At 48.2% G+C, this 13,584-nt stretch overlaps 1 protein-coding gene across 5 annotated transcripts in view; it reads left to right on the plus strand.

Annotated features, from left to right (window-relative positions):
• The window catches only part of EPN2 (epsin 2), a 98,323-nt gene that overhangs the window by 65,338 nt on the left and 19,401 nt on the right, over positions 1–13,584 (plus strand). For all 5 annotated transcript variants that reach the window (XM_039476775.2, XM_010339908.3, XM_074388264.1 and 2 more), the window contains 3 exons: positions 7,424–7,536; positions 9,951–10,043; positions 10,994–11,168. In XM_039476775.2, the coding sequence (XP_039332709.2) occupies positions 7,424–7,536; positions 9,951–10,043; positions 10,994–11,168 (381 nt within the window). The remainder of the gene's footprint in view (positions 1–7,423; positions 7,537–9,950; positions 10,044–10,993; positions 11,169–13,584) is intronic.

Consider the following 13,584-nt stretch of genomic DNA (forward strand, 5'->3'; position numbering starts at 1 on the left):
TTCTGCAGATGAGAAAACAGACACTGAGAAGGTAATCACCTAGGCCAAGGGTCCCCAACCTCCTGGTCATGGACCCAAAGCTTCATCTGTATTTATAGCTGCTCCCATCGGTTGCATTACTGTCTGAGCTCTGCTTCCTGTCAGATCAGCAGTGGCGTTAGATTCTCATAGGAGCGCAAACCCTCTTGTGAACTGTGCATGTGAGGGATCTAGGTTGTGTGCTCCTTATGAGAATCTAATGCCTGATGATCTGTCACTGTCTCCCATCACCTGCAGATGGAACCATGTAGTTTCAGGAAAACTACTCAGGGCTCCCACTGATGCTATATTACGGTAAATTATCTAATTATTTCATTATATATTGTAATGTAGTAATAATAGAAATAAAGTGCACGATAAATGTAATGTGGCTGAATCATCCTGAAGCCATCTACCACCCCACCCCTGGCCTTGGAAAAATTGTCTTCCACTAAACCAGTCTCCGGTGCCAGAAAGGTTGGGGACAGCTGACCTTGGCCAAGGTCACACATGAAGAAGTGCCAGAGCCCAAATCTGAGCCCAGACATGGGGACTCCAGGGCCTGTGCTCTCGCTTGCCACACTGGGGTACCCTCACAGGCTGATAACCCTTGGCCTGGGGTCGGGCTCAGATGGGAGAAGCACACAGGGTAGGATGGAGGGGTTCCCTGTGGGCAAGTGTCAGAGAGGGAAGCGCGCTACAGGCACCCACACACGGAGTGTTCATTCAGAAGCTTTTCTGGGTGGAAGCACAAGAAAATGTGAACAGCTGTTTCCTCTGGGGAGAGCAGTGGGACAGGATGAGAGGAGTGGCTTTCACTTCCTTTTATGCCGAGATATTTAAGAATAAGTTGTGGGTATTCTCACATTCCTCCCCTAAATACTTCCAGTACACATCTCTTCCTGGAGAGTCATACAGCCACTGTCACACACAGTCACACACCTCACAAAATCGGAAATTAGCAGCAGCATCTCACACTGAGGTCACGGTCACATTTTACCAGTTGTCTGAAAGTGTCTTGCTGCTGATCAGTGTAACATGAGGCCATGTCAGGACCCCAGGCTGAGTCTGGCCATCCTGTCCCTGCAGTCTGTGTCACGGCAGCACATTCCCCGTTCCTCGGGACCAGCCTGCCTTCGGGGTGTCTGTCCCTGGCCTGGATCTGTCCATCTGCTGCCTCTCGCTGTGCTCAGCCTGGCCCCAACCCTGAGCTTCTTATGAACTGGAATCACGGCTAGAGTCTGGATTCTGTGGATATCAGCATTTTGCTGGGACTGTCATGGCTGGGGGTATGACGTCAACTGACAGGCAGCCTTCCCGCCACTGGTAGTGCCAGCATTGGTGACAGCACAAGATGGCTTTGTGGTGTCCCTGTGTGGTAAAGTCGCATCCACCTTGTGGCTGGACAGTGATCTGGCTGTGGTCATGCTTCGTTGCATTTTTCATTGTACACGTTTTTGGCGTTTGTATCATGTATTTATATTCCTGTTAAATATTACCTGGTGTAATCTGAACTTATTTTTTATAATTTGCCTCATTAGACTAAAAGCAGCCTTCGCTGCTCCTCCCTGCAAGGAGGAAAAGTGAGGGCCCTGGAAGCTCACTCTCTTGTGTTGAGAAGCAGCGGGAATGTTCTCAGTAGCCAGGGTCGTTGCTGATTTAGAAGTGGCCCCTGGAACCACAGGATGATGTCGGTGATGTCACCACATTAAGGAAGTGCTTTGCTGCTGTTCAGTAGTAAAGAGGAAGGAACTTAGCTGGATTGGAGAACTGGCCACTGGCTGGTGGATGCTGACCCCGAGCCCCTCCCTCCAAGTAGGCCAGCCCAGCAGAAAGCAGCCCTGGGCCTGTTCCTTAGAGGCCAGGGAAGGGCCACGATTTCTGTGTGTAAGGTGGAAGGTGGGGTGCCTACAGAGCCTAGCCGTCAGGTGGTCTGGTGCTCAACGGATGGAGGAAAGAGCACCAACTCAGGGCAGGACTGGAATCCACAGGGAAGAGCCATCTGCATCCTGGCACTCCTGACCCCTTTGTAGGTCAGCTGCTTACCTCCTCCCACAGGCCCCACTGTCCCCATTTTACCAATGTGGGAGCAGAAGCTCATAGAGGTCAGGCTGTCACATGGACTCCCACTGCTGGTCAGTGGTGGGGACAAGATTGGTCCATCCAGTGCTCTTTCCACTATCTGGTCTTCCCTCTGCTGACATGCACAGGGTGTGAGAAGTGGTGGCAGTGTTTGGGCCCATGTGGGGTCTTCTCAGGCCCCCAAGGCCTGGCAGCTTTTCATTCTTGCTGAGTTGTCAGACATGTCTGTGTGCCCACCATTGCCAGACCAAGCCCAGGGACTCATGGAGACCAGGACCTCACCCTGCCTTCCCCACAGGGTCTGTGATGCTCATGTACCTGTGGAGTCATGCTGCCCACTGCATAGAGCCATTTGATGGTAGAGTCCTGTTCCATGTGGTGTAAGATGTAAAAATACATTTGCTGGAGGTTTTCTACTTTTTTTTTTTTAAGACAGTCTTGCTCTGTTTCCCAGGCTAGAATGCAGTGGTGCGATCTTGGCTCACTGCAATCTCCACCTTGGTTGAAGCGATTCTCATGCCTTGAATCCTGGTTGAAGCGATTCTCATGCCTCAGCCTCCCGAGTAGCTGGGACTACAGGCATGTGCCACCACGCCCAACTAATTTTTGTGTGTTGAGTAGAGACAGCGTTTTTACCCTGGTTGGCCAGGTTGGTCTCAAACTCCTGGTGGCAAGTGATCCACTCACCTCAGTCTCCCAAAGTCTGTGACGTCATTACAGGCACGGGCCACCACACCCAGCCTACATTTGTGTTTTTCGTAACTGTAGCTTTCTTTCTCTTTGACCTGTCCCTGCAGATTAGAGGAGGCACTTTAATCAGTACTACGCGACTGGCAGGTGCTACTTCTGTACTTTCTAGGAAAATTTTGAAGTGTAGCTGATAATCAATTCTGGTTTTCTACCAACTCGATTGCCTTACTTCTTTGACAGTTACATGAAAGTGACCCATTGAAGCATCTTTATTAGAAAATCTTTCACACTTTGTTTTAGGAGCACATTTGGGAAAGAATGTCTCTCGCAGCACAGAGCACAGGCACCCAGACTCTGCAGGGCAATCCCTAGAGCAAACAGGCTGGACTTGAGTGGAAGAGACCCTTGTCTGCCTGGGCTGGGAGAGCTTTCTTGGTCTTCCTTTTATTGTGTTTTGAGGGAAATGTTGGTTTTTTTCCAGGCTTCCTACTCAGCCCCTCCACTTTAGGCTTTTTCTCAGCCAGTGCGACAGACTGGAAAGGATAGAAATAAGGCCTACCTGTGGTTATAGTTCTTGGCCACAGCAAGTGAAAACTTGGAGCTCTTCCAGTGGGGTTTGTAATGCAAAAGGCTGCCGTCACCGGAGAAGGTCCGCTCATTTGATGCTACTTCAGTGATGAGCTTAAACTAACAATTCCCATGCTTCCTTCCAATGAGTGTCTGGGAGAGAAAGCAACCTGCAGCAGTGCGGGAGTGGCGCATCCCCCAGCACTTGCATTTTCCCTTGGTCCCTGTGAGCTCTGAACCTTCAGATCCTCAGAGCAGAGCCAAGGTCAGGCTCAGTTGGTCAGAAGGGCCCATTCAGGCCTGTCTCACAACGACATCTGTGTTCACTGTCATGTGCATGGGCACAAGAGGCCCTTTGTGGAGCTGAGTTGCTGTCACCAAGGCAAGAATATCTCTGCCGGAATCCTCCCTCGAAACTCGGACCTGCTGTGTGTAGCTCAGCTGATGTTCAGGGATGGTGGCCAAGAATTCTGCCATCTGCAGAACTGAGAGCTGTACATCCGTTTATAAAAACCACAGCGTTCAGGGGAATACCCTTTGTCTTAATTTCCACATTGATGTGGTGAGCTATGATGTGGTGAGCCGGTATATGCCAGCTGTGCATTATTCTAGCAGTGTCAGTAATGGTAGACATAAACATGTGCATCTGCATTTGAAGCTAGTCTGGCCTTGCAGATGTGCTAGAAAGCTCAGAGGACAAAGGAGGCCTCACTTCTCCAGCAGGTCCAATTCAGAGCCCCATGTCCACTCTTCTCTCCAACCTGTCTGTAACAGGCACAGTGGCTTGCAACCCAGTACCAGCTTCCCTGCCAGGATGGGGCTTGATTACCAGTATACTTTTTTCGGGGTGGGGTGGGATATGAGCCTTCTGCTCGATTCATTTGTGGTTTCCATTTGGTAGTAAATGGAAGATGTCAGAAGTGCAATATTTGTTAAAAAGCAAGGGTTTTGTGAACCATGCCTTAGAGATTCTTTATCAGGAAAGAGGCTGGGCTGGAGTGGTTGATGATTTGGATGGGAGTGCTCTGTTCAATTCAGAAGAGTCCCCCTAGAACTGTCTGGCTTCCCTTATTCTCTTCCATGTGGATGGTGACATCTTATGGAACATAGGAAAGCCCAAACTTGAGAGTTCTGATTGGCATAGGTGAAGTTTGGGGACAAAGCCAACAAAAAATAGACTTTTTGTTGTATTTTGGTGTATTATTAAGAAATCAAGTTGTTAAGGATTGAGGACTTTTCATTACCCTCTAGCTTTATTTCTATAGAAATACTATGGAAAATATTTGGCCAGGTGCGATGGCTCATGCCTGTAATCCCAGCACTTTGGGAGGCCAAGGCAGGTGGATCACAAGGTCAAGAGATCAAGACCCTGCTGGCCAACATGGTAAAACCCTGTGTCCACTAAAAAATACAAAAATTAGCTGGGCGTCATGGCATGCACCTGTAGTCCCAGCTACTCTGGAGGCTGAGGCAGGAGAATCACTTAAACCTAGGAGGCGAAGGTTGCAGTGAGCCAAGATTGCACCACTGCACTCCAGCCTGGCAAGAGTGAGATTCCATCTCAAAACAAAAACAAACAAACAAAAAACAACTTCGGAAAATATAATTGAGTGATACACTAGGATGGGATTTAACTTTATTTCATTTAGAAAAATACATTTGTTTGCTGAGAACATAGCAGAAAAGAAGAAGAAAAAAAAGAAAAATACATTTGTGTTTTTATAGCTGCACCTTTCTCTCTCTTTGGCCTGTCCATGCAGATTAGAGGAGGCCCATGAGGCCCTGGTTGCTGGCTTTTTTCAAAGTAAATTTATCACTATGTGTTTTGTGTGTTTTAAAGAATTTCATGATAGGGTGATGCCTCTGCTTTGCAAACTCACATGGTAGAGAAGTTCCCAGTCTCCTGCCCGGCCCCAGTCAGCCCTCTGCCCAGAAGCAGCCTCTTTCTGCCTCCCATGGTTCTGTGGATCACGTCTGTGGCCCGAATTGCATTTAGGCCTCGTCCCCTGTTTTATTCACCATAGCCATGGCCCAGCCATCTGAAAGCCTCCTTTGTCAAGAATTATTCCCAACCGTTAAGTTCCTCCCAAAGAGGAAAACCCTAAGAAGCAAATATAGATTGGAAAGTAAGGCAGAAGCAACACCTAGGTGAGTGAATCCTGATAGTTAGGTTTCCTAGAATAGATATAATGAAAAGAAGGAAGTAAACTAATACACAATTAGAACATTCATTCATTCATTCATTTATCGAGATGCAATCTTGTTCTTTCACCTAGGCTGGAGTACAGTGGTGTGATCTTGGCTCACTGCAACCTCTGCCTCCTGTGTTCAGCTGATCTGCATGCCTCAGCCTCCCAAGTAGTTGGGATTACAGGTGCCCACCACCATGCCTGGCTAAATTTTGTATTTTTAGTAGAGATGGGGTTTCACCAAATTGGCCAGGCTGGTCTCAAACTCCTGGCTTCAGGTGATCCACCTATCTCAGCCTCTCAAAGTGCTAGGATTACAGGCATGAGTTGCCATGCCTGGCACAATTAGAGCATTTAAAAATGGCCCATTAACAATGAAATTGAATTCTGTAGCTGTCTATCTGTCCATCTGTCCACCTGCACATGTACCTCTCCATGCATGCATGTAAGCCTTCACCCAACAGATGTGTGTCAGCCAGGGTTGAGTGCTACGAGGGAGAAGTACGGAGTCTGCAGCATCGGGTTGGAGGGGAAGGACCAGGTCGGGGAAGCCACGCTCTGAATACTAAAGAGCAGGTGGGTGTGCTGAGGGAACAGCATGCACAGAGACCCAGGAGGAGGGCAGGGCGAGGAACCAGCTAAAGCAGTGGCTTCAGACCTCTCAGAGGGCAGGTCTTGTTCTAAGAGTTATAGAGAAGCTGCAGATCCTTCCTGAAATGGGGTAGAGGTGGGCACATACTTCCAGAACTCTACAATAATTTCTGGAGGCATTCAGACTCCCTCATCCATGCAAACATCCCAATGGCTTTGAAGCCCCAGCACCATGGTTTATGGTGTGACTGTCAAGACTCCATTTGGGGTTTGTTACATCAGCTAGGACTTCATGTCTCATTCATTCAATAAAAACTGTCTTTGAGGCAGGGCGTGGTGCCTCCTGCCTGTAATACCAACCTTTTGGAAGGCCGAGGCGGGTGCATCACCTGAGGTCAGAAGTTTGAAACCAGTCTGGCCAGCATGATGAAACCCCCGTCTCTACTAAAAATACAAAAATTAGCCAGGCTTGGTGGTGGGCACATGTAATCTCATCTACTTGGAAGGCTGAGGCAGAGGAATCGCTGGAATCTGGGAGGCAGAGGTTGCAAGGAGCCAAGATGGTGCATTGCACTCCAGCCTGGACTGACAACAGCAAGACTCCATCTCAAAAAACAAAAACAAAAACAAAGCTGTCTTTCCAGGAGCTGCTTAGAAGTGTTTAAACTAGCTAAATATAATACAGCAAAAATGTCTGCATGTGTGTTTGCATTTTTATCTGCATTTCTTTCTAGTCAGTGTACAGAGGTGCTTACGAAACAGAAATGTTTAGAGTCACTGCAGAAATGGGCAGGCTTCATTTTCCATGATCTCATAATAACACTATGAGAGGCAAAGGTCAGCTCTTAAACGTTGGTGTGCCTGGAGTGGAGTCCTTGGTCCCCAGAGGCCCTGCCCCTGTTTGAAGGATGGCTCCTTGGTTCATCTGTTCCAGAGCTATACTTTGAGTCTTTGAGTTAGTTCCTTTTTTGGAGCACTGCAGATCTGCAGTGAAGACTGAGGTTCTGATCCTCTTGAGGCTTGACGGCTGGGGTTTGCACACCCAAAGGCATCTTCTCTTGGGCGGTTCCAGGGGCTTCTGTTGTTGAGAAGCTGTGTTTGGCTGTCACTTGATTTTGACATTGAAGTATTTGTAAGCCTTTCCTTTCCTCTGCCTGCATTGTTGGGCCAGTGCTGGACCTTGTGGGTTTGAGATGGGAATGGGATATGGTCTGTCTGGGAAACTGCTGTGCAGGAGCTGTATTGGTCTTGTCTTTTGCATGTGATGACTTGGTCTTCCCCGACAGCTACCTCTCCGCGAGTGTCCTCCGAGCTGGAGCAAGCCCGGCCCCAGACTAGTGGAGAAGAGGAGCTTCAGCTGCAGCTGGCACTTGCCATGAGCAGAGAAGTGGCTGAGCAGGTCAGTGCCCCAGGCAGGTCTGCACTGCATTGACTGCCCGTGCTCAGGGTGGCGTGTGGCCCACTGGGAGGACAATGGCAGAAACAGCCCTGTCTTCAAAACAGTTCAGATATGCTTGCTGAGATGGCATTTCATGCTGCCGTTAAGTGTGTATTCTTGTTACCCACTGTCCCTCCCAGTCAGGGAGGGAGCCCATGCAAAGTTACATTTAGGAAAAATTTTCCAGGAAGTTGTTCCCAAGGAAAGAAACCAGTTAAAAATGCTTCCCAGAAACACTTGCACAGACACAGCCATGTCTGGGCTTTCCCTGAGTGAGCTGAGCTTGCACAGGTTCCTTGAAGGGTGGCTGCAGGGTGGGCTCAGTAATGCAGGCCTGAGGGGCAGGAACCAGCCTAGCCCCTGCCAAGCACTTTGGTGACCTGTAGCAAGAGATTTGCAGAAAAACAAAGGCTGGGAGGAAATGCTCCTGAAATGAGAGTGCTTATGTTTCAATGACGGAACTATGTGTAGTTATAATTTTCTTCACTTCTCATTTTTCTTTTCTTTTTCCTTTTCCTCTTTTCTTTTCTTCTGTTTTTGAGATAGTCTGAGTCTGTCACCCAGGCTGGAGTGTAGTGGTGCAATCTTGGCTCACTGCGACCTCTGCCTTCCAGGTTCAAGTGATTCTCGTGCCTCAGCCTCCTGAGTAGCTAGGGCTGCAGGTGCCTGCCATCATGACTGGCTAATTTTTGGATTTTTAGTAGAAACAGTGTTTCACCATGTTGGCCAGGCTGGTCTCGAACTTACAACCTCAAGTGATCCGCACACCTCAGCCTCCCAAAGTGTTGGGATTACAGGCGTGAGCCACCATGCCCCGCCCCCATTTTTCTTTAGTAAGCACGCATTACTTTAAGATAGGGAAAAGGGAAAGGAGTAATTAGAGTGGCCTTACAAATTGTCATGCCTTTGGTTGCAGATATCAGGGCTGTCTCCACTGACCTTTGGTTAAAAAAGGTAGATGGAACCAGGGGGCAGCACAGGGAGTCCTTTCCTTTAGAAGCTGGTGTTTAGAGAGGGATACTAGGGACAGTTAGATTTGAGTACAGACAAGTTGGTCCTGGCATTGTTTGTGTCTCTATAACTGGCAACATTCTAAAGCTCAGTAATAGCGGGCAGTTTCAGTCGTGACCTTTCTGTCCCTGCAGTGGGAAACAGGCCGCCAGTAGCTGCCCATGTGGATGCATGTTGCTCCATGGCCAGCACTCCAGGAGGAAGGTGCATGGTGGTAGCATCTACTGAGAAGCACAGGGGCAGACAGACAGACAGAGCCCCTTTTAGTTAAAGTTTTTTTTTTGTTTTTTGGTTTTTTTTTTTTCAAAAATCATTGTTTTATTGAGCCATAGTTCAAATATTATGAAGTTCACATTTTTAAAGGACACAGCTCAGTGGTTTTCAGTCTATTCACAAAGTTGTGCAATGATCATCACTATCTAATTCCAGAACGTTTTCCTTACCCTAAAACCCCATACCCATTGGTGTTTACTCACTATGCACCCCTCTTCCTTTCTCCTGACAACCACTACTTTTTTTTTTTTTTTAAGATGGGATTTCACCATGATGGTCAGGCTGGTCTTGAACTCCTAACCTCAGGTAATCCACCCACCTCGGCCTCCCAAAGTGCTAGGATTACAGGTGTGAGCCACCATGCCCGGCCTAGTTAAAGTTTATAATAAAAGGGAACAAGTTAAAACTCCTGTGCTGATCAGTAGTGGGATTGTCCCTGTGGATAGCCATTGTGTGCCAGCCTGGGCAATACAGTGAGACCCTGTCTCTTAAAAATAAGAAAAGAAAAAACATAAGGAATTTATTATTTATATTTAATTACTATATTATATAAAACCTTAGGACAACCCTGTCATTTGCATATGGTGACTTTGCCTTAAAAAAGATAGTGAATCATTTCTGTTAGGACTCATAGAAATAGGCAGCCATTTTCTGGAAGCCATTTCCACACAGCGGAGATGGAATGATGTGTCATTTTTATCCTCTTTCTAATTCCTTTTTGGGTTGTTAGATTTCTGTTTTATAAGGATGCACATTGCTTCTATAAGTAGAAAGAATTTATAAAGCTGCTTTCGTTTTGAGAAAAAAATATTTTAGATTAAGCGTCCCCTTTCCCCAGTTTGGTGCTACCTGAGCTACAGTCTCCCTGGCGTGACCCCAAGGGGTTGAAGTCACAAGAGTCGCAATGAGGGAGGAGCCTTCTGGGTATACACACATTCAGGATTTGAAAGTAATTGTGTTTCACAAGTAGCTTTGAAATCTTCCTTTGAAATACTGCATCATACAATGTGCATTTCCTGTTTCTGGCCAGAGTGGTTTTGTTCTATCTGGCAATGTTACTACAATTACCAGTTTGCATTGTCCCTCTACAGGAAGAACGCCTCAGGCGGGGTGATGACCTCAGATTACAGATGGCCCTGGAAGAAAGCCGAAGGGACACAGTTAAAATTCCAAAAAAGAAAGAGGTAAGAGCTTGCTGGGGGCGTGACTGTTTCACAGGGTCCTGTAGTTGTTGCCCCAGTGTCCCCACCTGACTTGCCTGGTGGGCGTGATGCACAGCAAGTTCTCAGCAGCTAACCCTCTTGCCTGTAGTGAGCAAGAGCCAGGTGAGCAGGTGACCGAAAGCACACCTGAACTATCCAGGAGACAGCGTCCCAGTGCCTCAGTCTGCTCGTTTGTAAAATGGAGGCGATGATAGCGCCTGCCTCCTGCGGCTGTGGCTACAGCAGCTGTCAAGTGAGCTACATGCCAGTGGCTTCAGAACGCTTTCCTGCCCCAGGATGTGCCCCCAGTAGTGCTGGTTGCCTGGTCAGCGCTGTGCCAGGCTTCCTGCTTTGATGTAGAGGTGACCAGGACATGGCTATGCTCTTGACAAGCTCGTCATCATCCAGTCAAGACCCAGACCCCTCCTCACACCACAGGCCCCAGGGCTCCATTGGCCTTCCCTGTTGCAGTGCTGCCGTGGCTGGTGGAGCCCCGGACTCCTGACTGGATGATGATGATGATCCCTGGTGACACATGTGGTGGTCTTGGAAGTAGGGAACATGCAGGCAACCCCAGGACGAGGGCCCTTAGGCTGGCCCTGGATGGTGGCTGGCAGGTGGGAGGGATGGTGTTCTGGAGGACATCCACAGCCTGGGCAGAAAGAAGCCAGTAAAAGCTTGGAAAAGTTTGTGGAGCCCTGAGGTCTGTGAGGTCTGTTGGGGCATTTGGCAGACAGTAAATATCTTGTTGTGACTGGAGAGCTGGCGGGACCGGGAGGGAGATGGGACAGCTCAGTTTCCAAGTTCTCGGCCCCTCCTAGAGGGCTTCACTGGAGGAAGAGGTACCGGTGGGTGATATTTATGGCTAGTTTATGGGTATTTGCTGTAACTGTAGCAAAGTAAAACCTATTCCCTTCTCTTTCTCTTAAAAGCATGGCTCTCTCCCACAGCAGACTACGCTGTTGGATTTAATGGATGCTCTCCCCAGCTCAGGCCCTACAGCCCAGAAAGCAGAGCCCTGGGGCCCATCGGCCTCCACTAACCAGACCAACCCCTGGGGCGGGCCAGCAGCTTCTGCGAGCACTTCGGACCCCTGGCCATCATTTGGTAAAGACCCCATCACTGGTCTCCCGTGCTTGCCTGCAGGATGGGTGAGGGGCAGGGTCGTGCTTCTTGCTGTCTCTCACCTAGTTGGGTCTGGTCGATTGCATTGGGTGTCCAGGCTCCTCCAGCTCTCAGCAGTGGCATCCAACCAGCCCTCACCCTCCTCCTTGAGGATGGTGACATGGTGTTCTCTCTGTTTTGAGTGGTTTTCTGCTTTGGGAGAAGGAAGTCGACTTCCCCTCAGCCTCCCACTTGCATCAGAAATGCCTTGTGTCTTCACTGGGACACGTTTCAACTCTTGAAGCCTTAGCATTGCGCCCAGCACCCCAGCTTAAGGAACCGTAACACTACTTAGCTGGAAATGATGATGTGCTTACCACCACTGCTGATGAAAAGGGGATACATTTGCTATAATTCTTACTTGTTACTTAAAACAGTAGGAAAATATCCATTTAATAGGCTAAATGAGTATTTTATAAAGTTTTGCTTAACGTGACATGTAAGAAAGTTCAAAATGTGAGCATGACGCAACTGGTTTGATCTGGGTGATGATCTTGGGTGCATGAGTTTCTTAATCACTGGGGAGGAGCTTAGCCTAGCAGGCTTTGTGAAGGCTTCCTGGCCTGATGCCCTTGGAGGCCCCTCCTGGTGCTCTAAACCCTACTGGGCATGGCTGACCTGTGGGCTTTCTGTTTGGGAACTTTGTCTATTTTGTGGCATCTTGCCTGTATCTCTTGGAGTCTCAGCTTCTCTCAGAACCGTCTCTTGTGTTCAACTCGGTTCCCTAGATGTTTGCTGAAATGTACCAGATGACAGGCTGTGTTCTGCTGGGCATGACCCCTGAGACAGCAGGTGATTATCGTCGCTGTTGTCTGTTGTCAGGGCCCTGCTCAGGAGCAGGCAGGACAGGAACACAGCACAGTAGTCATACTGTGTAGTCCAGGCCTCAATGGAGGTTGAGAGCATCCTGGGGTAAGATGAGATGCAGTATAGGAGTCCAGGGAGTGTAAGGCAAGCATTTTGGAGGACGGCTACTTCTGTTGGGTCCCCAGGGAAGAGAAGGTGGCCAGGCACCAAGAGGCAGGGAGTTCCCTGCAGAAGTCTCAGTGTGTGAGAAGCAGAGGGGTATGGAGTGGTGGAGTAGGTGAAGATGCTGCTGCCCACCTAGGAATGCCACCCACATGAACCTGCCCTCCTAAATTTTAAGAAATTGAGATAAAATTCAGCATTTCAAGCTTTTTTTTTAGGACAGAGTCTCACTGTGTCGCCCAGGCTGGAATGCAGTGGCATGATCTTGGCTCACTGCAGCCGTCGCCTCCTGGGTTCAAGCAATTCTCCTGCCTTATTCTCCTGAGTAGCTGGGATTACAGGCGTGCGCCAACACACCCGGCTAGTTTTTCTATTTTTGGTAGAGATGGGGTGTCACCATGTTGGTCAGGCTGGCCTCGAACTCCTGACCTCAAGTGATCTGCCAGCCTTGGCCTCCCACAGTGCTGGGATTACAGCTGTGAGCCACCACACCCGGCCTATTTCAACCATTTTAAAGTGGGCATTTGAGTGATTTTCAGCACATTCACAATGTTGTATAGCCACCATCAGCTATCTAATTCCAGAACATTTCCATCACCTCAGAAAGGAACTGCATGCCCCGCCCCTGGCAACCACTGATGTGCTTTCTATCTCCAGGGATTCTCCTCTCTGGACGTTTCATAGAAACAGAGTTGTGCCCTATGTGGGCTTTTGTGCCTGGCTTATTTCATTTGGCATCATGTTTTCGAGGCTCGTCGGTGTTGTAGCATGTGTCAGTCCTTCATGACTTCCTGTGGATGAATAATATTCCTTTGCATGGATATACAACACTTTAACCATTCAGCAATTGATGTGGAATTTGGGCCGTTTCCACATTTTGGCTATTATAAATGCAGTTTTTTTAAAGAGAAGATAGAAACCTGGATTTTTGAAATCTATTAATAGTGTTTAAATGTTGGCTGTGAATGTTTAAAATTAAGAATATGGTTGAAGCTAATTAAAAGCTATCTGAGGATGGGCACATGTGGCTTGGTGACTGCCAGTTTGCCATCTCTTGCCACTTGCCCAGGACCTTCTTGGTTCTGATGCACTTGGTGTTATTACCAGTGACTTGGGGAAGAGACAGGCCATCAAAGCCCAAAGACCTTGTTAGTAGGTTTGGGGCAGGCTCAGTGCTTATGGCACCATGTCCTATACTTGTCACACCATCCTGAACTGCTGCAAGGTCCTTCTGTGGTCCTGGAATGTCCTGGAAAAGTCACTGTAAATTTCAATCTGGAGAGATAGCCACTGTTAAAATGTTAGCTTGTCTGCTTCCTATCTTTTTTTCTGGGCATTATGTTTTTACTTAGTTGAGGCTATATTTTACATATAATTATATGTGTGTGTA

Source organism: Saimiri boliviensis, chromosome 17 (assembly GCF_048565385.1).
Source record: "Saimiri boliviensis isolate mSaiBol1 chromosome 17, mSaiBol1.pri, whole genome shotgun sequence".
NCBI classification, from domain to species: Eukaryota; Metazoa; Chordata; class Mammalia; order Primates; family Cebidae; genus Saimiri; species Saimiri boliviensis.